The 27,288-nt window shown below is 42.2% G+C and overlaps 2 protein-coding genes across 4 annotated transcripts; one reads left to right on the top strand and one right to left on the bottom strand.

Moving 5' to 3' along the window:
- Window positions 1-3,906, top strand: b9d1 (B9 protein domain 1). The gene is made up of 7 exons (XM_044331861.1): window positions 1-222; window positions 371-439; window positions 581-692; window positions 860-956; window positions 1,174-1,236; window positions 1,996-2,063; window positions 2,377-3,906. The coding sequence occupies exons 1-7, from the start codon at window positions 145-147 to the stop codon at window positions 2,538-2,540; spliced, it is 651 nt and encodes a 216-aa protein (XP_044187796.1). The 5' UTR covers window positions 1-144; the 3' UTR covers window positions 2,541-3,906.
- Window positions 3,005-26,834, bottom strand: epn2 (epsin 2). 3 transcript variants are annotated; one of them, XM_044331860.1, is made up of 10 exons: window positions 26,615-26,834; window positions 18,351-19,149; window positions 16,986-17,140; window positions 12,489-12,601; window positions 11,220-11,324; window positions 10,632-10,782; window positions 9,926-10,078; window positions 9,517-9,546; window positions 7,386-7,613; window positions 3,005-6,823 (listed from the first exon to the last, which is right to left on the bottom strand). In XM_044331860.1, exons 2-10 carry the CDS (start codon window positions 18,779-18,781, stop codon window positions 6,477-6,479), a joined length of 1,713 nt encoding a protein of 570 aa, XP_044187795.1. In that variant the 5' UTR covers window positions 18,782-19,149; window positions 26,615-26,834; the 3' UTR covers window positions 3,005-6,476. The 3 variants fall into 3 exon arrangements, with proteins under 3 accessions (XP_044187795.1, XP_044187793.1, XP_044187794.1); XM_044331858.1 differs by having other exon boundaries at window positions 9,454-9,546; window positions 26,615-26,833; XM_044331859.1 differs by lacking the exon at window positions 26,615-26,834 and adding an exon at window positions 26,383-26,514 and having other exon boundaries at window positions 9,454-9,546.
- Window positions 26,835-27,288: the final 454 nt, after the last annotated feature.

Raw genomic sequence — 27,288 nt, forward strand, 5'->3', positions numbered from 1 at the left:
AGTTTGGACCTAGCTGGTTGCCATACAGAGGAATGAGCGAGCGTCGCCCTAGCAACGGACAGGCGTTAAATGGTTGAACAACGGGAATCTTATAAATTGGGTTGAATTTTTCGTGAAACAAAGACGCCTTCAATTTCTTATTTAATGACTGAAGCTGTGATGGCTACAAGCAACCCGTCCGTGTTTCTTCTCACGGTGAACGGGCAGATTGAGGGAGCGAATGTGAGTAATTCTTCTCAGTTAGCCTAGCCTAGCAGCTAATTTCAGCGAACACAACCCTCACATTCACACCCTGGCGTGAATTAGTGTTAACTATGAGTTTGTGTTTCATTACTAGCGAGTATCAAGTTATATATTTGTTGTTCTTCAGTTTCCAGAGTACGACAACTTGTACTGCAAATACTGTTTTGTTTACGGCCATGACTGGGCTCCCACCTCGGTGAGTAGCTAGATATGAATTATGATGTCATCTAAACTACTCAGCATATTGTTAGTAATATACCACGAGTCATAATCTTACCAGTAAGTCTCTTTCTGTGTGTGTGTGTGTGTGTGTGTCTGTTTTTTTCTCTCTCTCTAGGGGTTGGAGGAAGGCATCACTCAAATAACCTGTAAAGGCAGTCAGTCTTCACACAAATTAATATGGAACTTCCCTTTGGAAACAACGTTTAAGAGCACAAATCCTTCTGGATGTGAGCATTACACACACACACATCTCATAGTTCAATATTGGTAGCTGTTGCTTTCATTCAGGCTTTGAGTAATATTACTGAGGTTCCAACAGAGCATTTCGGACCTGGAAGATAAAAAAAATGTATATAATACAGAGTATAATTATGATTTCCTCTTCATTTTCCAGGGCCTCAGCTTGTGGTGAGTGTGTACGGTCCAGATGTGTTTGGCAACGATGTGGTGAGGGGCTACGGAGCGACTCACATCCCCTTTACACCTGGACAGTCAGTATTACCTCAACCATCAACTTCCTCTTCTTTATTCATGCAACATCCACCCACCAATCTTAGTTGTACTAGTGTGTTTTCTAAGGGCATGGTGTTACATAGTAATATATCTCACATAATAACCAAGTCTTTATATCCCATCATCTCACCAAAACTTGTCAATGAAGAGCATGCACAAAAAACGGCAGAAAAAAAAATCTGTTTTCTTTCCCAGACATACACGAACCATCCCCATGTTTGTGCCTGAACCCACATGGAGACTTCAGAAATTCACAAGGTGAGATGTGTGAAGTGTTTTGTTGTCTTTCTCCACAGCTGTGATGTTGCAGCTGGTGAGTCGTTAGGGGAAGCAGCAGATCTCTGAAAGTTATCAAATATTTAGTGCACCTCTTTGTGCGTTTGTGTGTGTCCTACTGAGGATGCAGTCTTAGACCTCTGTGGTGAGAATACCCCACATCAGTTTACCAGCTGCTGTTATTAGTGCGTCATAGACACACACTCATTGAGGTATCCATCACAGTTCCCTTCAACTCACACCAACCCACTAGGCTATGTAAGATGCACGGGTGAGCATCTGGATCTTTCGGTTTTTGCAATTTAAACAGCAACACTGGAAGTATTTGTTTTTCCACTTGGTCTGGGAAAAGTTTCTGTAGGTGGTGCTCTTTCTTCCCCACACGCCAAGACAAACCAGTGCTGTTTAAGCTAGATACATTTACTCATCACTTCCTGTGGGCTATAGAGGGCTTTTCATGGGAATGATTTGTATAGCCATTTACAAATACTTCATGTTTGCTTGAATTTGTTTTTAATGTTTAAGATTCATATTCAAGGGGGAAAAAAGTTAGACACCTAATTTTAAAAAGTCATATCAGAGTGGGATGATACTGTCATAACAATGTCCATAATCTCATGTATCAGTGACTCACTCATTAGATTAACCCTGCTATGTATAATATATACTGTACAGTTCACACAAAGGTTCAATGCCTCTCTCTCTCTCTAGTTTTAACATGTTTTTTCCTCTCATGTGTAGTTGGCTGTTGGGACGGCGGCCTGAGTATGCAGACCCTAAAGTAGTAGCCCAGGGTGAAGGGAGAGAAGGTTTGTGTGGATTTATTTCTTTATTGTGTAAATAGCGACATGTCAGTAGCACTGTACCATTTCAGTCAGTGCAGAAACACACTCTAGTGAAACAAAAAGCTCCCAGATATGGATAGTGTAATTCAAATTTTAATCATTGAAAATGTAATATGATTAACTTCTAAATAAGTGCAAAATGTTTCATTGAACTGCCAAATATCTTCAATATTAGGTCTCCATTTAATGTCATTATGTTTTCAGGTTAAAAATTCATAAAAAGTATTCTTTCTGGGTTTGTTTTATGTATCCTGTTTGTATTATTTCTGTGCCGCAGTGACACGAGTTCGTTCCCAAGGCTTCGTTACCGTCTCCTTTCACATCATGACCAAAGACATGAAGAAACTGGGCTACGACACGGGGCCGTCAAACCCTTCAAGCACACAGTCATACTCAGCCACATCTGGCTGGTCGACAGAGGAACAGCCGCACACCATGTAGTAACATAAGAGACTGTTTAAGGGACAACCAGCCGGGTGGGTTTTTCTACTCGTTCTTCCCTCAAGGATGTTTGTTCCCCCCACAAAACCACAACACTCACATTCAATATGACCATGTTTACTTCCTGTTATATACACTCAGTCACATATACACACACGCTGCCATACTCAAGTGTTTTTATAGTAAAAATGTGTAGAATTGAAATTATGACATTTTAGCATATATATTTGTATTGTCTTGAATTTTTCTGTTTTACTACATTTTATACTTTTTTAAATAAATGTGGACTTAACAGAAATAATGTTTGAATGTAGTGAGTATTTGTAAAGACTACTTTACATATTTAGAGATAAGTCGAAGCTAACGTGAATGTCAAATTTTCACTCACCTTGGATATTTAGTTTTAAAAAAAATACAAAGACACACACACACACACACACACACAGACACTTGAGTTACACAGCTGAAGTGATACACATTTTATTTTGAACCAATGCAGCTACAGTTGTCCTCATCCAACACGGTGCGGCCTGCTGCGTTCGTTTGTTTAGATGCCGTTAAAATACCACGGTGACTTTTTCCTACAAAAACCCATTACACAGAATAATAAGGTATACAGAAGAACAGTATGTTACAATAGTACAAATGATAAATTATATTATACAGTTATAATGCCAACGGGTTGAGCACGTATCCAATAAAAAAAAAAAAAAAAAAAAAAAAAAAAAAAAGCAGCCTGCTCCCAGTACTATGAGAAGGGTAAATAGACAGACATGGAAAAGAATAGAGGCTGTTTATGCATATAAAGACAGACAGTCCATAAGGTCGGTTAGTCCTCTTGATAAAAGCATAGTGAATACATAGTAACACACAGAGGAGCTCGCTACACACAGGCCACATTTTCACTGCACCATAGCCACGACTGCGAAACTGCTGCCAGGGATCAAGAAAAAGTGTTCATCTGCAGTGTCAACTGACTGTTTGGGAGTGCTGAATTTGTTCAAGACAGTAAAGGTTGATTTTTTTTCTTTTTTTTTTCTTCAATGCATTGATAACACAAACTTTTCCACAATCGCTGGAGTAAAGTTTAAAGGTCAGGCCGCAGTGAAATCAAGGCCAGTGAGAAAGTGACACATCTTAGCTAGAATATCATAGTAGCCTTTCGATAAAGTATAAAATAAGTTTGCAAAACACGTCAAGCGGTATTGTCTTATTATCTTTTTACTTTTCCGACTCCAATTTTTGCATATATTTAGTTGAGATTAAAAATGTTTGCTGGTCTGCAAGTAAGTGTCGCACCCATTCATTCAGGATCCCAAGCAAAAAAAAAAAAAAAAAAAATCTTCATCACCACCCTCAGCATCATCATCATCAAAAAAAAAAAAAAAAAAAAAAAAAATCATACACACAGTTGGAGCCGCCACTCCTTTTTGCCTGAGAGAAATAAAGGTCTGCGTTTAGTGGAAATATAACGGGGTCCTGCGGTGTAGCTATCATACCGCAGCAGACCAGGAGAGGGCGCCAACTCAAACCAAAAGAGAAATAAACACCCTTCAACAGTAAAAACATTGGCAGTGATCAACAGAACTGAAGAGATGGGAGTACAGTGACATAAAGAGAGTAAGGGGTCTAAACATCAAGCGCAGTTCATCGTCTTTAGCTGTAATTCATCAACCCACTTAACTCAATCAATAGAAGACAGACGCTCTGTTTGCTGTCAGTAAATGTGCCGATATTTAGCCAACAGTAACACTTTCTTACACAAACTTCTTAACAAACTGAAAAATAGCTCTGAAATATTAAAAAAAAAACAAAAAAACAATGGGAGTCTGATATCATGAAAATCCATAAACAGAAAAAAAAAAAAAAATGTCAGTGAAGTGTGACCCTACTGTTCAAACTACTCAAAAGTACGACATCCTCAGAAATCACAGTCGCTATGACTTTGGTAACAGTTGTGCTTCTAAGAGAAGATAATTACATAGCCTACCCATAGGGTGAAAAAACTAGAATGACAGAAAATAGACAAAAGAGAATGAAGATGATACATGGCTTAGCTAGTACACAGCTCCAAAACTCAGAAAGGCTTAGCTATGGATTTACATCTAACGAGTAAATAACAACAAAAAGTAACCAACAAAATTAACAACTGCTTGTTTACATAACCTGTCTCGCTGTTTTGCGGCGGGATTCCCTGTGCTATCAATAGACCAGTACAGGAACAACCCTGTGAGTGTGTGTGTGTGTGTGTGTGACCACCAGATAAAGTTCTTGTAGATAGATTAGCCACGGTAAATCCACTCGGAGGTAAAACTCTCTTAACGATGCTGAGTGGCTGACGTGCCCTTTAAACCCGGTGCTTTCTTGGCAACCCTGTCACTATAGTAACAGTCGATATATGGTTGTTCCCATGCACACGCACACATACACACACACACTTAAGGCTGCAGATGTCTATATTACCACTTGTTTTGACTTGCGCTTTAGTATCTAACTTGAAGTCAGCTCTCTCTTCCACTTGACTAAATGAGAAATGGAAAAACTTGCTCATTAAAGTACACTTGGAAGCTAAACGTATCTCTCATGCAAACTGCGCACACACACACTCACGCACGCACACACCTCCCCTCTTCCCTTTGACCCTAAAAACAAACAAACAAAAACTACATTTCCCACGATGCCTCTCCATGAATTCAGATGGCAAAATACTGATGCCATCACAGTTCCGTGTCTTTTTCTCTAAACACGCACCGGGGGGGGTGGGGAGGGAGACTCAGGGACACATACACTGACATGTGGCTGTTAGTATCTGAGCATTAACAGTACACCTGCAAGCACACACGCACACCAACAAAAAAAAAATTGCGTTAACGCATCTTTTCAACTCCTCAAGGACAAGGGATTCATCATCTCCTTTGATAAGCGTTCAGTGTTAATCCCATGACCCCCCCTGAGGGTCAAAGTTCATGTGGAGGGTCAGGGGAAAGGTCAGCGGTGAAGGGAAGTGACCAGACGAGAGTTGTGACCGAGTGGTACCGAGAGCCGAGGCAGTGTGTGTCGTCTCGTCCTTTTTTTTTTTTTTTAGCGGCTAGCCTCTCTCCCTAAGCTAAGGTGTAACGGTGAGCCCAACAGTCGCGGAAAGAAAATTTTAAAAAAGCAAAAAATTGTGCAAAATCCCTGCTTAGTAACACACACACACGCACGCACGCACACACACACACACACACACACACACACACACACATAGAGTATAAACACATCTGACTGTCTCTCTCATCCATACTCCAGTGTGTCAAGTAAAACCCACTGGAATATACACAGTGTAAAAGTAGTAAGATGTGCGCGCACACACACACACACACACACACACACATACATACACACACATACACACACACACACACACTTTCAGCTGACAGGGCTTATAAAAGATTAGCTCTACTGAAGAGATAAGATCCTGGCGTTAGTACAGTCAGACTCTCCTGTCACTCCACCACAGAAGAAGAGGAAAAAAGCAGTCCTAAGGGAGAGGAGGCGAGTGAATGAGAGGACAAGAGAGGAGATACTGAGTCCTGTCCTGCCTCTGTGGAAAAACTGTAAACACCCCTGCTACTACTGTAAGTCTGTAGACAGATGCAAATGCTTTATGGTCATCAACATCATCGTCAGATCAGTATGGAACACACAGGACTAGGCAGCTTGTAGCATTGAGAGTAAAAGAGAGAGGCGGAAGGGAGTCTGGTAAGATAGGAGGAAGCCAGGTTTTGACTACGACCTGGCTGGGAGTTGGTTATAAAACGGATACATGGGATAAGACATCTCCTTGTTCATGTTGAAGCTTCATAAGGAGCCAAAGTGGAAGAGAGAAAGAGAGAGAGAGAGGGAGAGAGAGAGGAGGGGTTACTCTGGGTGGAAGTCGTCTCCCCGGTCATTCTCTCACAAAAGGAAAGGGTTGGTGGTTCCGGTGGGCTGTGTCCCAGCCTGGGGGGGCATGCTCATGAGGGGCTGGGGCATGGACATGGAGGCCGGGATCCCCGCGCTAGTACCGACCCCTCCAACGGCGCCTGCCCCCATTGCGGGCATCATGCGGCCCATGGGGGCCATTCCTGCCAGGGGGACCATGGCGATGGGCTGAGCGGGAAGGGAAGTAAGAGCCATGGGTTCAGCCATGCCGCCGAAACCGGAGGGCATGGGGCTGACACGCATCTGGTTGAGTGTCGGGGGAACTGGCTGGCTCACTTGGAAGGGGTTGGCGTGGGCTGCTGGAGCCGGAGCAGAGCCACCTAAATAAAGACAACATAACAGACAAACGAAGAAAGTCAATGATACTAATCTCACAGAGATCCAGTATTGTGTACAGTACACGTAGATTTGACTCCTAAAGTAAGGTAAATATTATTGTGGTGAATGGTAATCCATATTATCTAGTACTTAGGATAGATTAACTATAACCAGCTTGAGCGGCAGGCAAATAACAAGACAAACTAGCAAAAAGATTGCCAACTACAATGTGCTGCTGTCATTACAGGAAATAGCTATGATTCATCTCTCTTCCTGCTGAGTTTAGTTAGTATAGACAGGGCAGGGTCAATGATTAAACATTAGACTGTGCAGATGGGTGTGTCTCCCTGTGTGTGTGTGTGTGTTCAGACTTGCACATGTATGTCCACATCTCTCAGCTTACTGACTTCACCGCCGAGCTAGCCAACTCTTATCTAATCAGCACAACTTATCCAGTATGTTTACCTGATTAAAACCCATGTCTTTAGTGTGTAAAAATGCTAAAAAGCGGTAAGTGTAACGACAACTCCTTTCTATTTTTATGTCTTCTCTTTATCTTCCCACCTGTTGAGGCCAAGAATGGGTTGATGACTGGTGGGGGCTGAGCTGGTTTGGTCACCAGAGAATCCAGATTGACCAGGGCAGCATTAGGACCCAGGAAGGACTCCGGAGTCTTTCTAGTTGGGTTTGTGGTGGCAGAAGCAGATGTGGGAAGAGGGTCGAAGAGATCCAGGCTGCTGCTGCTAGCGAGGCTGGCTTGGGAGGGAACGGAGGATGCTACGCCCCCATCACCTAAGCAACAAAGAGCAGAAATACCAGTTGTATTTTCCTGATTAAAAAGACATTAAAAAGACATTGCAACCTGGACCTTACTTTACCTTTTAAGGGAACAAAAGCATAACAAAAGATTTATACATCATGGAATCAGGAAAATAATATTTCCTTATTGAGTCTTGCACTGCAGTGGCAACTAAAACTAGTTACAAAGGGCTCATAGATGTTTAACTTTATTTTTCTCTTCAAAACAGTTATGCAAAATATCTCACTCGTCACTACCCTTTGTGCACACAAACATGAGTACCCACCTGCATGTAAACACTCACATTTACCAGGAAAGAAAATTGAGTTGATGCAATAAAATGATCAGAGGATGCTATTATGAGAGGACATCAGAGGCAGACAGCCTGGCTGTTTGTTTTTTGCGGCAGCAGTCAGACAGCAGTGGAGACATTCATTAATGTACTCACACATGAACACGCACGAATCTAGCAAGCCAGCTGCCACACACACACACACACACACACACACAGACAAACAAAAGGAAAGGTCAAAGATGGTAACAGTCTTCTCAGAACAGGAACTGAGATGTGGCAGAGCCAAAATATAACACTCATGATAAGATCAGACAGGACCAGTGAGCAATAACGCCACATGAATCCTGTACATTTCAGCCAGAGCCCAGTCAAATACAATGGAAACCACTTGAAGGCACCATTATCAGGCGTTGCGGTGGTAAGGTGTGTGGGCGTGTTAATTTGTAACCGTCGTGAAACAATCAGAAGATAACATTTTATTCCCTCATACACTCTCTAGCTCGCTCGACCACTGCTTATCTCCCTCTCTCTTTCTCTCCTCTCATCTTTTTTTTTTTATTTTTTAAATGAGTCGGGTAGCCGACAGCAAATGAGAGAAATGTCCTCCTCTCTTTCTAGTAATGTTTTTGTCCTCCCTCATGGCAGGGTTACAGCTTTAATCAGTCTGATTGCTGGCATATTATACAAATGTCAATTAGATAGTAATCTGCATGAGAAATAAAGAAAAAAAAAAAAATCGGCACTGTAGTAACGTTTCTGTAATTTATTCGGCAGAATGCTGCTTTCTCGCTGAAGTTCTTGTCCTCTAAGCACCGTGGGATGACAAGGTGGCTTTAGCATTTCAACAGAGGCTTTCTCTTTATGGGAAAAACAACTTTATAGGCCTGTGTTTGTGTTCTTTTCACTTTGTCCTTGACTGTATCAGAGGTGTTTGTGTTAAGTTGAAGCAAAAGTCTGACATCAATGTCACCCTCCCACACACACAGGCTGCCAAACCACATGAGAAAAACACTGAGACCTGTGCCAAGCTGTTCGCTGGAACCTTCTCGCAGACCCACCTGAATGAGCTGTCAAAGTTTAAACTTTGTGAAACATTTGCTGTTGTTTCAGATCAACAGAAGTCAGATGAGATTTTTTTTTAAAAAGTGCAAGAGAGCAGATCTGAAAGAGGTTCTGCAGACTTGATGGCTCAGGTTTAATAATGTATTTAGCAATACGCACATAAAAGCTGCATCAGATTACACCACACTGATATGGGACCAGACCAGCGCAAACAGCTGTTTTTTCACCATTAGATATGGTTAATGCGGTATTTCACTGCATTTTCAGTGGAAAAGTATCAGCCACAAACACATGACTGCAGCGGTTCTAACACTCTCTTTGCTCGGGTCTGGTGATAATTACATACAAAGACAGGACATGTTTGTGTCTGTGTCCTGCAGAGAGATTGTATCTGCGGACAGGTTAACTTTTCAGACACTGAGGAAGAAGAACACAGACTCCGTTTGTCAATAGAGAGACGAAGACAGGGTGAGTACCGGTGGGGACAGAGGAGGAGGAGCGCAGGCTGTCAAACTCTGAGAAGTCCTCTTTGGACGTACCGTTGGATGCATTGAACAGGTCAAAGCTACCTGGAGGGGGAAAACACATACATAACACATACACACACACACACACACACAGACAACAATACACAAGAGTACACAAATGCACATAAACAGACGGCAGACACACACACACACACACACATAGATAGATGGAAACAGACAACACAAATATGAATGAGTATGGACATTTTGGTAAATTATTCGACAAGTGAATGCAATAAGCATATGAAAGCATGCAGATGTGCATCCATATACGCAACAGTGTTTGTTACTGTGTACTCTATGTGCCTCTTTGTACATGTACACGCATCATTCTCAAACAGACTGACTAACTAGCAAAAACATATCACCCTTGGTTGAGGTAAAGTTGTTGAAAAAAAAGCTACTTTTCCCTGATGGTCACCTGTGTTGGAAGCCTTGGGACGAGTGGCAGCGGAGCCCCAGGGGTCAGAGGCAGGAGTGGAGTTTGGTGCCCAGGGATCATGGCTCTTCATGGGTGGAACAGAGGGAGGAGCACCCCATGGGTCCACTGGGGCTGCTGGCTTAGGGGCAGACCCTGGGGAGAGGGGAGGGGAAAGGTTCAGTGTGGGGGGAGGGAGATGCATGCAAAGTGAAAGACCAGATTGGAAAGGAGGAACAGGAGGAGGGACAGAGGAAAAAGAGCAGGAGGAAGGTGGCATAATATACAAAAGCAAAGTGGTTTCATGCAGGTTCTGGTAACAGGCACGTATCTGATCTGACCTAAAACTGCCAATCAACTCTCCCTCTTCAAGCATCTGACATTTACAAATCTAACTCCCCACAGCCTCCGTCCAGGTGTCGCCGTCCCTCTACAATTCTCTCCTTCACAATATCTTCCTCTTACAGCCTCCTCCCTCCCCTCCTCTCTGTGCAGTAATGCTGCTGGGCCAGCGGAGCAGCATTCCTATTAACAAAGAGTCTCAGTTCTAAGAGCTGCAGGTGGAAAAGAGAGATGACACACACACACACACACACACACACACACACACACACAGAGAAAACTGCACAAAAATACAAATACTTCCCCACAGCGACAGCCTGTGTGTAGATAATCACAACCCATTGCCAGAGTGTGTATGTGTGTATACCGTAAGGCTGCCAAGGGTCTGCTGATTCGGCTCCGGCTCCAGCCGCAGCACCGGCCCCGGCCGCAGCACCGGCCCCGGCCCCGGCACCCCAGGGGTCAGCACTGGCACCGGGCTCTGGGACATCCATCAGATCCATCAAAGACGACTGTGGCTAGGGGGAGAGAGAGAGAGAGAAAGTGGGTAAGAAAGAGGAGGAACGAGGGAGAACGGGACCAGTAAAGACAGAGAGGGAATAGAGGAGGAAAATCCATCAGCCATTATTCTCAACAGCACAAATAATATTCAAACATACTGATGGTGGTCATGTCATTATGTGTTAAGAAAAAAATAACATGAGCTATAATCGTGCAGCCCCACTTCTTCATTACTTGTGCTCTGCGTGCCCTCAACTCCAGTCAGCCAGCTATTCAGGCAGAATAATGATGAGTAAACTAGGCAGTCTGCTGCCAGTTAGAGGCTTCATTACTGCTACTGAGGGAGCAGACAGGGTCAGGCAGAATAAGGGGACAGGGAGAGACGAGATTATTTCAGAAGCATGGTAATGGGACAACTGAGTCACTCTAGTCTCTGTGCTTTTGTGTATTTTACCTCCTTCTTCTTCTTGGCCAGTTTTGCCGAGCCTGGACCTTCTTTCTTACTCTCCTCCAAGGCCATCTGTAGTCTCAGGTCGTCTCCTCTGCGTATGCGCTCCTCCTGAACACACACACACACACCCAGAACCCAGTGAGCACAGGCAGCACATGTGCAATTTTTCTAATTTATATCAGAAATTAGACGTAAGTCTTGCTATTGTAGATGGGACGATATGTGCAGAATGATTTACATTCACATTTTGTCATTTGGCAGATGCTTTTATCTAAAGCCACTTACAAGCAAGACAAGACAATCAAGCGTTAGAGGACGGTGACGTGATGCTGTGGTACAAACTCCCAAATAGCTGACCAGGAATTATGCAAAAATTATGCAAATAAGATATGCTTTTGTGCCATATTTTCTATCCTGATTTATCCAAATAAGGTGTATTCATTGGCGTCACGGTTTGTTTACCAGGCACATGGGGCAGAAAAAGCAACAGTTTTAAAAAAAAAAAAAATCAGTTTAGCTTTCCAATAGCTGATATGGATATAGGAGCAGAGTGCCACACAGTTAGAGTTGAAGAATACATGTACCTTGGACATATTCATACATCTTGGTTGCAGTTGCTCATACTATTTTCACTGTCTGATCTTATTTACAAACATTACACCACATTTGTGGGAAACACTTTAGTGGGTTGTGTGCTGATATCAAGTAGTAGTACTTATCTGCCTGTTTGATAAAAATCATCTCACTGTCTGTCTTACTATCACCATGTTTTGATTTCTTTCTGAGTATTTACAGCGTGTTCATGTGCACTATGGTAATCAAATGATTCTCAATTTTGGCAGTAATGTGATTTCAGAGATGTCCCTGTAAGTGGGAAACTCAATTTTCTTTCTCAGGTTTAGGCATTTAGATGCTGATAAGAAAAAATGATTCATTTGTCATGCTAATGTTTAACAGGCTTTCAAAAAAGGTTTTTATGTACGTGCGATTGCGGGCGAATGACCTTGGATGAAAAGAAGTATTGATGTGTAGCAGAATGCAATAAAAGACGATTACTCATAGTTTTACTGCTGGATCCAAGATAATTAAATTCAGTTGACATCAAATGAACAGAACTGTTATAATCTTCCTGTAAAAAACATTTATTTCTTAAATGAACTCATTTCAAAAGATTAATGCAAACTGTCTGCTAATTTCAAAGAAATACACACAGTAAGAAAAGTTAATGACATGTATGGATTCATGCTCTGCCGTGTTAGCACGTGTGTGTACCTGCTCTGCAGCCTCTCTGCTCATGGCCAGAGCCAGTTGAAGCTGTAGTTCCTCCTCTCCGCTGGTCTGAGGTCTGGCCTGCTCCAGCTCTGAACCCGCATTGGGAGACGTGGCTAACAGACACATGCAGAGTGTATTTTAACATCTCATCACATACCGTAAATGTAGCTGTACTGAAAAGCAGTGTTGTTGGCTATGGAAATTCTTTGTGTTAATCCTCCAAAGCCAACCGCAGGTATAAAAAATATGCAACCACATATCATCACACAGTGTGACGTGTGTGTGTGTGTGTGTGTGTGTGTGTGTGTGTGATTATAGCCCTTCAGTGAGTCTGTGAGGCAGAAGTCAGGACAAGTCCATTCAGCTTATTGGATTAGATGAGGCCATGTGGCAGCACAAAAAATCACACAGGCGCTGCACGTGGTAAACACACACGCTTGCACACGCACGCGCGCTATCTGGCCGAGAGTAAGGAGCTGCGACACTAAAAAGACACTCATTAAGTAATCTCAGAGTGTATTCTTTAATTCAAAGTGTGACTGTGTGTGTCTTTCAGTTTGGAAACAGTAACTTCTCAGTTTCCTTGGGAACCGTGGCGTGGGATGGGATGACGAGACACAGTGACATCACCGCATCACCCATCACCGTTCTCGTCCCTTCTACAGTTGTCTTTTCTCTGTGAATAATGACACTCTTTCTGCTTCATCATGCAGTCCAGCAAATATAAAGGTGTTTGTACACTGAATAAACTGTTTTCTTGGGCTTAATTTGATTTTCTGTGCAATGTTTCACACACACACACATAGCATTTATCCATTATAAATGCTATGAATCGAAAAAAATGTCAATGTAAGCATGGAAATGTTCTCCATTCTCTCCTTCAGTACGCCTGTCTCTGCTCCAAACAACAAAGACCAGTCATGACATGCTCTGCTGATGAAGTGTACACTCCCAAACTTCTCAATATTCATCACATTGTGATGATCTTGTGTATTACATTACATTATGTGTGTTGATAAGTACTCAGAACGCAACGGTTAAGTCGAAAAAAAAAAACAACGAGTAAAAACAAGAGACAACATAACAAGAGACAACATAACAAGAGACAACATAACAAGAGACAACATAACAGTGACACAAATATGACGTGGGGAAACAATGATGGTTACTTTCACAATTAAACACGGCTAACTTTGAAACCCCACACTTTGACTAACATCCTCCCGCTCTGTCAAGACGTCATTAAGTGTCATCAGCAGATCTTTGATAAACATTACAGTGAATTTGCCACTTCAAACGTTTCCATGATGAGGAAACACTAATGGTACAAAATTACACAAAAAAAGTACAAAAAACCCCCCAATTGTATTTATGTAATTGCATTTTTTGTAATTGCATTTCCATTTAAATTGGAACAATAAAAGGCGCGGCCTCTGAATTCTCCTTGAAATTAGTAAACATCTGAAACAAACTGTTGCCGACTTAATTCTTGTATAATAATATAATAAATAACAAAAAACATACCTCGTCTACTGAGTGCTAATTAAGTATAACAGCCAAAATTCTGCATGACTCATAAAAATGACCGACAATATCAACACACACATTCTTAAAATTAACTTGCTGTGTCTGTCTTGAAACTCCAGCCTGATCTGGATCTTTGTCTTTTTCTCCTCCCTCTGACCCTTTGCTGCTCTTCTCTGGTCCTAGCTTACTTGCTCCTTGTCAAACCCACGTCTCGCTTGCTGTTTCAGGCTGTGTCTCTCAAGGGAAAGTAACCAGAAGTACCAGGGGTAGACGTGTGTTTTGTTAGCTGGTGGGACTTGGGCCATTGCTTCAACATCAGCTACGAGGCTGCCTTAAAATTGACAGTGAACACAGTTGAAATCGACGATAACTATAGAATACGTTGGAATGATCAGATATAATTTACAGTATAATGCAAATAAGTCATAAACTCTATTTTCAAAGCAGACAGAGTGAAAGCATAGCTGTGTGTATGGTATATTTCATCACTGATGCTCTTATATATTTGCTAACAGCTTTTATAACAAGCTCGACAGATGCATTATATGTTCGATCAAAAGTAGAATATTCTCCTTAAATCTCTCCCAATACGACTGCAAAAGCAAAAGAATGAATAACAGAAGTCTTTTAACAGTGAAACCAAAAGAGAGACTTAACTGGCAACGCAGTATAAAACCGTGCAACACTAGATAGTAGTGAGTCAGGAAGACAAATAAACACAACTCAAAGCCAAGTAAAACACACACCAGTTTCTTGCCCACCACTGTGGGAATGGGCCATATATGGATAGTCACAATTTCCTGGCATTCCTCACAGACGCTGCTCTGCCTGCAAGCAGAAAAAGCTGAGTTTTCTGCATTATTCTTACACTGTTTTCCCACTTTTGTGTCGGCTGTTTAAATCCATTTGTTTCTTATATCTTCACCTTAAATTTTCTATGCTGCTATGTTTCATGACTATTAACCAAAACGTACGCTTACAAAATCCTTCGAATAAAGTGAAGACTCTACCAGCAGCGTCCGATTCAAGCTATGAACAGAGTGTGAAATAGTCTGATGGCCGCTTGTGTCATCTGTAGTATATTTATGTGGTGATAACAGCGCGCACAGGATTTCTATCTCAGGGTGACAACCGCTAACTAACCCCCACATCTGCAGGCGCTCTTGTCTCTTGTCTGTCTAGATCACGGGTCTGACACTGTGACAGGACTGTCTCCCCTTCAAACTGTTTACTTAATCAAAATATTTCGATAAAAAGATGTATTAAAATCAGCCTATTTCAATATGAACACACAACATAAATGTGTGTTTGTGTTTAGTAAAGAATGCAGTGAGCGGAAGAAGAAGAAAAAAAAACACTTATGAAATTATTAAAAGGAATTTTTAAGGAAAAAATGAGACCTTTGCATTATATTAAAAGACATTTTAATGCCTTAGATCAAGCAAATTTCAGACCCTTTCGGACACTATGGGGAATATGCTTGCATGGCCGTTCATTCACACCCTGTCTGAGCAACAATAACCGGAAAGTTCGTCTGGAATCCCAAAAATCTCCCCTGGCAACGCCCACATCGACAGCCCAGCTTTACTCCCATTGGCCGGCCTCTCCTTCAGTTTTCTCAACTGATGACTCAGCTGCAGCAGCTTCCGCCTCTGAGCCACACACTCAAACATTACTTACATGCAGGAATGTGGGCCACACACACAAAGTAAAAGATGAATGCACGCTCCATGCAACACGTAAGATCCACGTAGGCTGAAACCACATGAATGGGAATAGACAGAACGCGCGCGCACACACACACACACACACACACACACACACACACACACACACACACACACACACACACACACACACACACACACACACGCGCAGCCATCCTGCTGTGTACAAAGGGCTCAGGGTCAGAGGGTGAGAGAAAAAGAGGCCAAGGTTCACTCTTTCATTTCTCCAGTCTTCCCCTCTGTCCCTTTCTGTGTTACCCCACTTCCTGACTGTGATTTCTGTTTCTTTTCATCTCTCTCTCTTTCTTTCAGTCGACTCTGCTTTTATGTCACATTTCCAATGGCTCATTCTCTGTTGGAGTAAGTAATGGAACTGGGTGCTAATAGAAACTAGAGCAGAAACCCAACAGCACTGACCACTTATCACCTAATAAGTATAAGGACCCCTTTCATAAGGGGTGCGACGGATCACACAAGTCAGGGTTTGGATCGTATCACGGTTCTGAGTCATGGATCGGATCATTTTTCAGATGAGCACAAAAATAAATAAATAAAAAAAGGAGACGAATATAACTTTCCATTTATTGTATTACTTTAAAACACTTAAAGCAAGGAACTTTTGCCCATGGTCTTAAATGAGCTAGCCCTGCTAGCGACACGCTGGCTAGTTTGTCTTAAATGAGACATTAAATTTTTCAAGTAATCTGCGGTTCACAAGATATCAGATTGATTAATCATTAAATCACACATACTACATTCCCATTTTACTTATATATGTATGAAATAGTTTCTATTAATGGAGAGTGTACACTGATATTTCTTCTCTAGCCACTTATCCATGTCGTAAGACTGGTTTCCTTGAACTGTCACTGTTTCTACATCTCTCTCCCCAACTCCCCGTCTCTGGAGAAATGAGTGTATCATTGAAAAGTGGAGCAGATTTCTCTGTCATGTGGATGATAGAAGGTTGGGGGGTGAACTCTGCTTCCTCTTCTGTGTGTGTGTGTGTGTGTGTGTGTGTGTGTGTATGTGCGCTGAGGAATGCAGCCCTACTGCAGGATTGCAAACCAGACACAGAACAGGGGGAGGAGCAGGTTTCAGGATGTAGGCCAAAGTTACACCAACTGGGACACAATACAGTATAATGGAGTATTCTGTATTACATGTGCTGCTAAAATATATGGAATGTGTTTATTTGTGTGTGTGGGTACAGCTTATGTGGTCATATTAAGCTAGTACTTACAGCCATGGTAGGAGGCGGGTGAGCCCTCTGACCTGCCGTACTCTTCGCTGTAGGAAGTGGAGAGGTTGGGCTGAGATGAGCCTCGGCCAAAGCCCATCTGACTGCTCCCTGTCGACACCTGAGCCATACGCTCTTTGGTCTTCAAAGCCTGAGACCTATCAGAGCACACACACAAAAAAAAAAATGCATGTTCAATCATCTTAACTGAAAAATTCATGATTCTTATAGTCTTTAGCGCAAGGCCCCAAGGGACAAAGAAGCATGAGATACAGGAGGGTGAAACGATGCTAAATTGGTCTTTAGAGTCTGAGACCAAAGCAAAGCACATTACCAAAACAACCTTGAGAATCAGGCTTTCAAAATTGTTTCAATTCTAAAATGCCACGGCAAAATCATTAATGAGAATTCAAACAAGCTGCCAAACAAATGATGAAGCAATTCATATAGTTCAGGAAATGTTGCAACGTCCTCATTCTTCTCAAAATTCCAACACTGTTTGAGATACTGTGTGTCGTTCTAAAAGACAGGTGGATGAACAAACAAGTTCACTAAAATTAGAATAGGAGACCAGCACAGGTGTCACCTTAATCTGAATTTTACTAAATTTAGTTATTCAGCAACATCTTCAAATTGCAGGAACAGAGAAGTAGACAACTCGTGTCCAGAGTGGTGTTTGTTTAAGACTGTTAATCTGGGAAAGACATTAACTCTGCACCCATTTTTCAAGTGCAGTTAATTTGTTTGGACTTCTTGCCGATACGAGATCCCTCGTAACTAAACAAAAGAAGCGATATGGTGTATGACTGGATAAGGATCTGTGTTTACAACCAACAGGTGGAGAAACACAATGAGCAAAGAACCCCGTCTCCCGGTGGGATAGCCACAAAACTACACTTTAAGGGAAAATCCCAGCTCTGATGATGTGGTTGTTGTTTCAATTTGCTTACAATTGTTGTAGGTCACCGTCAGCCAGACAATTATTAAAATACTGGCACAATCTAGTTTATAGTAATTATAAAAGGTTACTCTTAAAAATACACTAACAAAAGCAGCAAAAAGCATTAAAAAACAGATAGCTGACAGATTTACAGTATATCTGAGGCCGAGCAGGGAGCAGAGTCAGCTCCCTTTGTGTCCTCTTGGTCAGCTGTAATAAACTGGGCACATTAAAAGAACCCTAATGCACTGTGGAGCTACACTATATAAATACACTATATAAATACACTATATAAAGTTCAAGGACAAGATAGTGTGGTCAGCATTAAATGTTAATCACAAAATCAGCCTACGTAAACACATGTTGACTCCAAAGTGTTCTTTTTATCTTCTGTGTTTGTTCTGATTAGATTTATATAAAGCTCTCACCTCTCTCCTTTGAGGCGGTCCTCGTCTTTGAGTAGCACCACTAGCTGCTTGCTCTTCTCCCTCACGTTGATTCCCTGGTCTTTGCCGTCTCTGTCGATGTACTGGAAGTCCTTCAGAGTCTGGATGGCAAAGATGTTCTCTTTACATTGCAGCGCCACTCGCTCCGAGCCCGTCTTGATCAGGTAGTCGAGCAGGGTGAGCGCCTTGTAGACGTGGCGCCAGTTCTTGCCGTGGTCGTTGAGCCGTTTCCAGATCATGCTCATGATCTCGCTGAAGGCCACCACGTTGTAGGTGAGGTCGGCGATCTCGGACATGAGCGAGGACGACGGGCCCCAGGGGTCGTTGGAGGTGGCCTCTCTGACTTTCTTCTCCGCGTCAGAGTAGTTGTTCACCATGTTCTTCATCTGCCGGCGGATGGTGGAGCTTGGCATTGTGGCGGTGGAGATGGGACGAGCAGAGGAAGAAATGCAACGTACGCTCTCGCACAGGAGAGGAGCCGGGACACTAAAAACTTTTGAATAGAGAGGCTAGCACGCAAAGAGTGTGTAAATGTTTGTATGCTTCAGAGGAAGCTTGTTTCAAGCGTCCGTGCGTATGTGTCCTCTCTCACGGCACGTCGGCGGAGTGTGTAGGTGTGTAAATCTTCTCTTGTACAAGTGTGTGTGTGTGTGTGTTGTGTACGTGTTTGTTTAAGAGGCTTCTCCAGGCCAGTGCAGTGTTCCTGAGTCCTCCAGAACAGCGTCTGTTAAAACCATCTCCACACACACAGTGCTGGCTGCACACATGACCACGCCATCACCTAAGACAGACAGACAGATAACAAGTTAGTGAAAGGAGAAAAAGGAATTAAAAAAAAGATATTTAGTAGAGGTAAAACAATAAAAAAGGAGAAGGAAATACTACATTACAGCCAAACTAAAGACGCACAGACAACAAGACTTCCTCCTTCTAATCAATTTCTGAGTAAATGCCAACATCTGCATTTACCAACAGATAGGTATTCATTTTAGCACTGAAACTTTTAATGTGCCAGCACTCACAATGTATCAAACTAGTAGCCTAAGTAATCACCATCGAAGCATGCAGTATTTTATTTAACCTACCTTTCATTACAGAAGCATTGAAAAACTGAAGCCTAAAACAGACACCAAAATATCTGGTGGAGTTATGGGTCTGATCTGAGTTTAATGCTGTCTGTTGTAATCCTAATCCACACCACAACAATAAGAGATGTCATGAAGATAATTTGTATTTATAGTGTTGAGTGTAGTCCTTCCTTTTTGAAACTAGACAAACCAACAGCTTTCATATTTTCACACTTAGACAAGCAATTTCCATACTCTGAAGAGAGAGAGAGCCTGCCTCCTTAGCATTTAAACAAGGCCAGGGCGGTGTGACCAAAAACTGTGTTTCCACTTTTGTAATTTTACTTGAGTTTACAGTAATCTGACTCGCCTGCGAATTAAAAGGCAGTGTGTGTTGAAATGAATGATGTAAGGGCAGGCGAGTGTGTGTGTGTGTGTGTGTGTGTCTGTGTGTGTGTGTGTGTGTGTGTGTGGTTATGCTGTTTCTTTGCCGCTTTTCGAAAGCCTTAGCAGGTGAAGTTACTCATTGGGTGGGCTTTGTGAGCAAGAAATGGGAGGATAAAAAACAATAACATTCAAAAGCAAACGCAAGATTACAGGGAACCAATCAGAGGGTCCGTGAGATGAAAAACAGAAAAAAAAAAAAAAATCATAATTGCACAAACAATTTTAAAGAGACCTACACACCCAGTGTGTCACAGGTTAATAATGTTCTAGTCATAAGCTTTCATTGTAACAAAAATGTCAACAATTACAGAGAAAATTCATATGGTTTTAAAATATGACACATGTAAAAATATGCATTAACCAACCATCCATCATTGAACAGCTATAACAGAGAAAATTTATTTCAAGTAACACCAGTGTCTAATTTTGAGGTATTGAAATACTGTTTATTTAAGATACAATTAGTGATGCAATTATTTTCTTGTTTTTATAGGCTTGCAAGTTCACTTTCTCTTTGAGTGATTGCAGCTTGTATAACAGAATATTAGGAGCCACGTTAGCAGACAAGAGCTGAGATGACACGGGGGATGAAGTGGGGGGTGACTGGATCTCAGCCATCCTTTATGGCACTATGGTTTCAATTAATTATATTAAATTCCAGATATTATCATGTCACTTGTTGTTGTATGCACTTTAATGGTAAGCAAAGTGAGTTTACCTCTAATGACATGTGCTATATATATATATATATATATATATATATACATAAAACATTGTCTTGACTTTATGCTGTATTTTGGTTGAATAAGAGAAGGACTGACAGTTCCACCAAATCTTACTTTAAAAATCTATTTCTTAATATAGGAAAAATATACTTGATAAATGCCATAATGTCTATATATATATTACGAAGTGCTTGCCAATTTTGAGTCTATTATGTGCACCTGTACCTTAGGACATAATGTTCAGTTTTTGGTGACACTGATGTAAATGTGAGCGGAGAAAACATCCTGTATCTAAAAGTGAACTTAGTAGGGGTATAAAGGTACACAAAATTCATGGTTCAGTATGTACCTCAGTTTTGGGGTCATGTTTCAGTACGATTTCAGTACAGCAAGAAAAAAAAAAAAAAAGAAGAAAATAATATTTTGGTCTGTCATTTTGAAAAATGACATCCAACAGCAGCTCATTGGCCAAAACTATTTCTGAAACAGTTTAGCTGTGCTGCAGTGGAAAAGAAAAAGCAACCCTTGTGTTTCCTGAAAGGAGTCAGGACACCTGCTGACAGCTGCTTTATGCTGATTTATGGTTGTTCAGAAGTGGTTGTTGTGACGTGTAGTCCTACCACGTCTCAAATCAAATGTGGTTATAGTTATTCTGAACACCTTCACTCAGAGACGCGTCACTTACCGAACCGAACATCCGGACAAACACACAAACCGTTACACCCCTAGTACTAAATAAGTTTCACCAAATAAGAGGAAGATTTTCCAGAGATAAAGTATCCCTCAAAAAAAATTAACATCATGTGGAGATGATTTGTTTTAATATACGTTTAGCCCGAGGACATTGCGGATTTAAGCAGAAATGGATTCACTAATCTAATTTCCGATAAATTCGAGCCTTATTCTCAGACATTTTTAGACCCTAATGGGCCTTTATCTTTGATCTTTCCACACACACCACAGTATTAACATTCAGTAAACTGCTATGACAGACACCAGTGCAATCAGTGAGTAAAAAAGTGTTTCCACCCTTTGCTGCGTGGCAAAGGAGATAAACCATTTCCAGTCCGAAGATGACTAGAAGAGAGACTGATGACTCCACTGTCCTGTTTCTAACAAATCAGCAGCCCTGCTACTGATCACTTCCGGACTGACACACACAAGACAAGAATGGAAACTGTGTGAAGACTCACAGCTGTGAAACCTACACGTATAAATCATGCACACTCCTTATCATGCAAAAAAAAAACAACACACATTTACTTGTTTATGTGTCTTCTGTTTACCTCGTAGAGTCCTTATGTTTGAGGTATGGGCTGCTTGGAGAGGAAATTAATGATTTCAGTGAAATCCGATATTGTAACGGTTTGAGCAGCAGGTTCTCCTTGGTTTGATCACTTAGCCAGATTAGTACGTAGGCTGGTCTGCTTTAATTTATCCAGAGAAAATTTGCTGAGCGGACACACGCTTTCACCCCCCCCACTGCTGTCATGCAAGAGTGTTACACTCATAAGCTGCAAACTCATCACATCTATTTCAAGCCGTTGTTCTCAGTAATAAACAGCATCTTTGGGCTTTCTGAGATCATTTTATACCCGCTTTACCTCTACCTACCATCTAGGGAGGCCCATGATGACTTATCCTATTCAGTAATCTGATCCATGCACCAAGCGTGCGCCGACATGCCCCGCCAGCAAGTGCTTTCACGAAACGGAGGAAGAGTGCTGAAAGTGATTAGCTGTTGGTGCAGTCTCTGCGTTGAACGCGATGGTCTGAATTTTTTCAATTTTCCAAAAAGTAGCGAGTGGTACAAGTACAGTTACTCGTGTGTATGTGTTTGACGCAAGGAGCTTCCTGCCTCGCAATGCCATGGAAAGACAGCTGAGGAGGAGGAGGAGGAGGAGGAGGAGGGAGGGGGGGGGGACGAGGGTGAGGAAACGAGGAGTGTGAGTGTATGCGCTTAGGGGTAAGAAAACAACTTGGCATATCCCGTAAATTCACTAAACGCCAATGAAATGTGATTCCTGTGGAGCGTGCCCCCTCCCTTCTCCCCCACCCCCCCCACCCCCCTCCAAAACGTTCCCTCGTCACCCTGCATCCGCATGAATACAGCTCAGACCTAATGACACATCTGCTGCTATAATCACCTATTCACCCACGGCAGACAGGAGGAAGAGAGGAGAGTCTGTCTCGTCCATCCCACCCCCCCCCTCTGCACCCCTCCACCCCCCCCCACTCCACACCCCGGAACAACCCCCACCACAAGACACAGCCGGCCCGCCTTACTTCACCCCTTCTTGTGCTGAGATCACTCGAGCCCCAGAAGAGACGGCACACAGGACTTGTGTGTGTGTGCAGAAATACATATTCATGTGTCAATGCAGGTTTCGTTATGTCCCAATGACTGAGCCTGTCATCGTTCTTGTATAACTGCCAGCATGCCTCCTCGTTACCAGAATGGGAGGATAACCATAAAAATAAAAATCACTGAGTCCGAGGTCTGCTTCTTGCAGCTCCAGATAAACTCGCACACCCATCGTCTGGTGCCACCCTTCCAGTCTCTTCCTCTCTGTGCCTGACTGTCTCTGACTAACACACATCAAGAATGAGGAAACAAATAAGGACAATTAGTCGGTTGAGCCCTGCTCTCTCATTTATAATAACACAGTATATAATTAAACCAGCTTTTCTCTTTCTGCGGACTTACACAAACCATATATTTGCTTTGTTGTTAGTGAACTAAATCTGTGGTTTGGTGATATGATGATAGATTTTTGCCATATTGCCTTTCCCCACCTACACAGTGTATTCCCCCCCAACATTTTCACCTGTCTTCTCTACCATCAGGCTGTCAGATTCATGACTATAATGCTTAGAGATGGACAGAATGGTAACATTAGCAGAAAACTGAAACTACATAACAGGCCACACGTGTATCTATTGTGACCTAAGAGTTGGGCTTCATCCAAACTCAACTAGTTTTTGAATGGGTAAGAGAAAATAAATGCCCTAGCAAATACACTACATAGCAAAAAAAGTAACACCACCAACCAGAGAGTGAACTATGACAACACAGTAGTGTGAACAGTTACATGCAAAGTCAGAAAAATTCAAATGAAGCCTGACTGTGGAATCCCGATTTAACCAAATGAGATACTTGTGAACTAACAGCTTACATTCCTGTCTGGTCTATGTCTTATGAGGAATGGCTTTTAGCCTGGATAAAAATAACTACACCATGGTATGATATTTAATGTCTACATTTTTGAATTGATGTTCAAAAGTAGCTGCCAAAAAACTGCATGGGACAGATCATTCCAAAACTTATTGCTGTAAATTTAACTTGACATAAAAACCAATAAAAATTCATCTAGCAAATCCTTTTCCAGTGCAAACCTTCTAGCAGCAGTTATCACTCTTTATCATAAAGTGACCTAGAAAAAAAAATCCAAACACAATTATTTCAAGTACATAATGAACTCACGACACAAACTGACAACATATCCATCTAGTGTTGCGGTGGTGCTTCGACAACCGACAGATGCAGAGGCATCTACAACCGGGTATGTCAACACCCAAGCTGCAGGGACATAGTTGGGGCTGATCTCAGCATTTTGGGATGGTTCACATCAACAATATAAAAGCCAGATCAACTGCAGATCCTGTTTGCTTGCAACCAGTGTGCCAGCCGTCAAAAATGCCCGGCGGCACTCAGTTAAAACACAGGAACCAACGGCGTGAACGTCCTGCCAGTTGATTGCAGAGCTCTTTGATGAAATGACAATGTCAAATACAACACAATAAAAAAAAAGAACCCAGTATTATATCGACAAATATTCAAGGACACGGACTGGGGTCAGAAAAATGCGGTTGAAACACTGATGTCTACAACAGAACCGCATCGATGGACAAGGATACATCTGGCTTGCCTGAGGACTCACAGCGGTTGTTGATGTGCTGCTGTGCAGTCAGTGTAGACAAGATGTATCAGAGACAGACAACACAACAACCTATTAAAACAAGTTTCCCTAGTCCAATTCAACCTTCGGGCAATAAGTGAGACAGTCAATACTGACTGTAATGGTCCATCTAGAAGACAGCAAACTCTGGAGACAAGTGAGCTATGCAAGAACACATCAAGTTAAACCTATCTTGTGTATGTGCGTCAGTGTGTCTTGGCAAAACCTAGGTTGACTGTGATTAGTATACTGAGAACAAGTTTACCTTGCCTGGCCTACACAGCAAGGGTAAAGCTGATCTGGAGATAGAAGGCTTGCACAACCTTTGTACTTCTGTCTCTGTGTGTGTGTCTGTGTGCGTTTGAGTGAGTGAGAGTATCTTCATGTGTGTTGAGAAAGAGAGAGAGGGGGAGTGTAAAACAAAGTGACATCAAGTTATCCAGCCGGTTCCTTCACCATCCGTTTTTTTTTCTTTTCAGTTTCATTCAAGTGTAACCTGAAGTAACATACTAGTGATTAATCCTCAACCACTTGGCAACACAGGGATTAAGTTCATACATGCCAAACTAAGAATCGTGTCAAATCTAACCTTAAGACAATCAGGCCACTAACGCATGTTGCAAAAGCTCTGAAGTAACAGTGAGGTGTGATGATCATGCCTGAAGCCCTGAGGAAAAGACAGGACAAGAAGCCACCTTCTGATCAGCATGTCACCCAGTCTTTTGTCCTCCCTGGCCGGCCCGAGAGAGACAAAGCCAAGTCATGGACGGGAGGAGGACGGTGATGATGCATCTGTCACCCACTGTGACTGACCGATCATCCTGACAATAGACAAAGCCCTGCCCCTCTCTCAGACCACGTTTGGATGGGTTCAGTCGAGCTCTAAAAAGAAAGCTCAAATCCAAAACACTAGCATCTCCAACTACGGTCAATGCAACATTGAATAAAAACCTCTGCCACAATTCAGAGTCTTCCAGTAAACATTTATGGCTGCCTGCCTAACTATCTACAGGCAGGGTTAGCCGATTGGAAACGGAGCAAGTGAACAGACAGCGCCCATACACCGTAAATAATTTACCTAAAAAAACCTTAATTAGTATAAAAACGTCAAGTTTTGCCATGTTAACACACATCTGCCTTAGCTAACTAGCCAGTCCTCTCTCTCAACGCATGGTGCATCAGTAGCTTTTAGGAAAATCAGAGAATTAATGTTATGCCGCTCTAAAAAAAAAAAAAAAACAAATCACTGCGTTTCCTTGAACTGATATGATTGGTAGCACATACACTATAGTAGCTAACATTAGTTTCTGAGGTAATCATTTTAGTCAAATGACCTGTTTGAATTGCGAAATAATGTTGGGTGTAGCAAAGATCTAAGTTTGTGCAACGTCACTTTAATGCAGCAGGCGGAATAACAACTAGCTCACTTGCTACTGACGGTGAACGTACCGCTAACGTTAGCAAGTTGAGAGCAAACTTAGTAGCTAGTTATCGTTAGCTAGCGAACAATGTTAACTTACTTATGTTGATTTAGTTCGTTAACTCAGCTCGTTGGGAGATGTATAACCCGACTAAAGTCTGTTTTATGGTTTATTCTGTATTGCTCAGTTTTGCTACTGATTCTGATAGTACGTCGGGAAATCCAGCCATTGACTATTTTCTGATACGCGATCAACACTTGGCTTTGAAAAAAGTTGGATCAAAGCTAGCAGCGCGTATGTTAGGTTAGCCAGCCGCATAACTTCTCTCCCCCTGCAGCTTGACTAAAAAACTCAACTGTTGATCACCCAGCATCTAAATGTAAGACTATTCTCACCATTTACTGGATTCACAGCCAGTCCTACGCCTAAATACACAACCATTCCTGTCAGCTCCCAAACGTATTTTCTGTGCCAAGACAGCCACCTAGCATGCTAAGCTAGTTAGCAATTCTTCAGCTAATAGCCAAGACGGGAGCTCGGTGGAGACATCACCGGAGCGATCAGGATTACAGGACACCCTGGAAAAACAAAACAAGTCGACTGTCTTCAAAGCCGACGTCAACTTACCATATCTTTAGAGCTACGTGAGGTTCAAATGATAGTCCTGGGCTATAAACCCATAAATGAGTTTCGCCAATTCCAAGGAAAAAACCAAGATAGTGTACTTATTTCGGCGTTCAAGGAGCTTGTTGCGCCTCCGCCTAGCTGTATGTTGCTAATGCTAAGCAAGCTAAAGCCAGGCTACACGTATCTCCTCCTCCAGAACATGGCGGGCAGGGTGGGAGGGGGGAAGCCGGGAAGGGTGTGACCAAGGCGGCTTGGCTTGCCAGGGGCACAAAAGCCCCTTCCTTCCCTGCTGAAAAATTATAGTCATGTCACCCGGCAACTCTTAATTGTAACATTACAGCATCAGGGTAGGTCTGTTTCAGAGTGCCATATAGTCATTATCATGATAATGCATATTTCATTTAGGTTTTCACAGGAATTACATGCAACACGATGGACCATAGTGGTGGGGGAGTGGATCTACAAATTGTGTCACAGTACTGGTTAATTACAAAGATAATCCTATTTAAAAACGTTCCTGTCTCTTTTGTTTGACTTGTTTAGTGATTACACCTCTCCAGTATATATCAAGTTCTACTCAGGAAACTACTACTAATAGTAAGTGCATGACATGATTTGTCACTGGCAGCTATAGTCTGCTGTGTGTGTGTTACAGGTGTGTCAGTACAGGCCTG

Source organism: Thunnus albacares, chromosome 17 (genome assembly GCF_914725855.1).
Source record: "Thunnus albacares chromosome 17, fThuAlb1.1, whole genome shotgun sequence".
In the NCBI taxonomy this organism is placed as follows: domain Eukaryota; kingdom Metazoa; phylum Chordata; class Actinopteri; order Scombriformes; family Scombridae; genus Thunnus; species Thunnus albacares.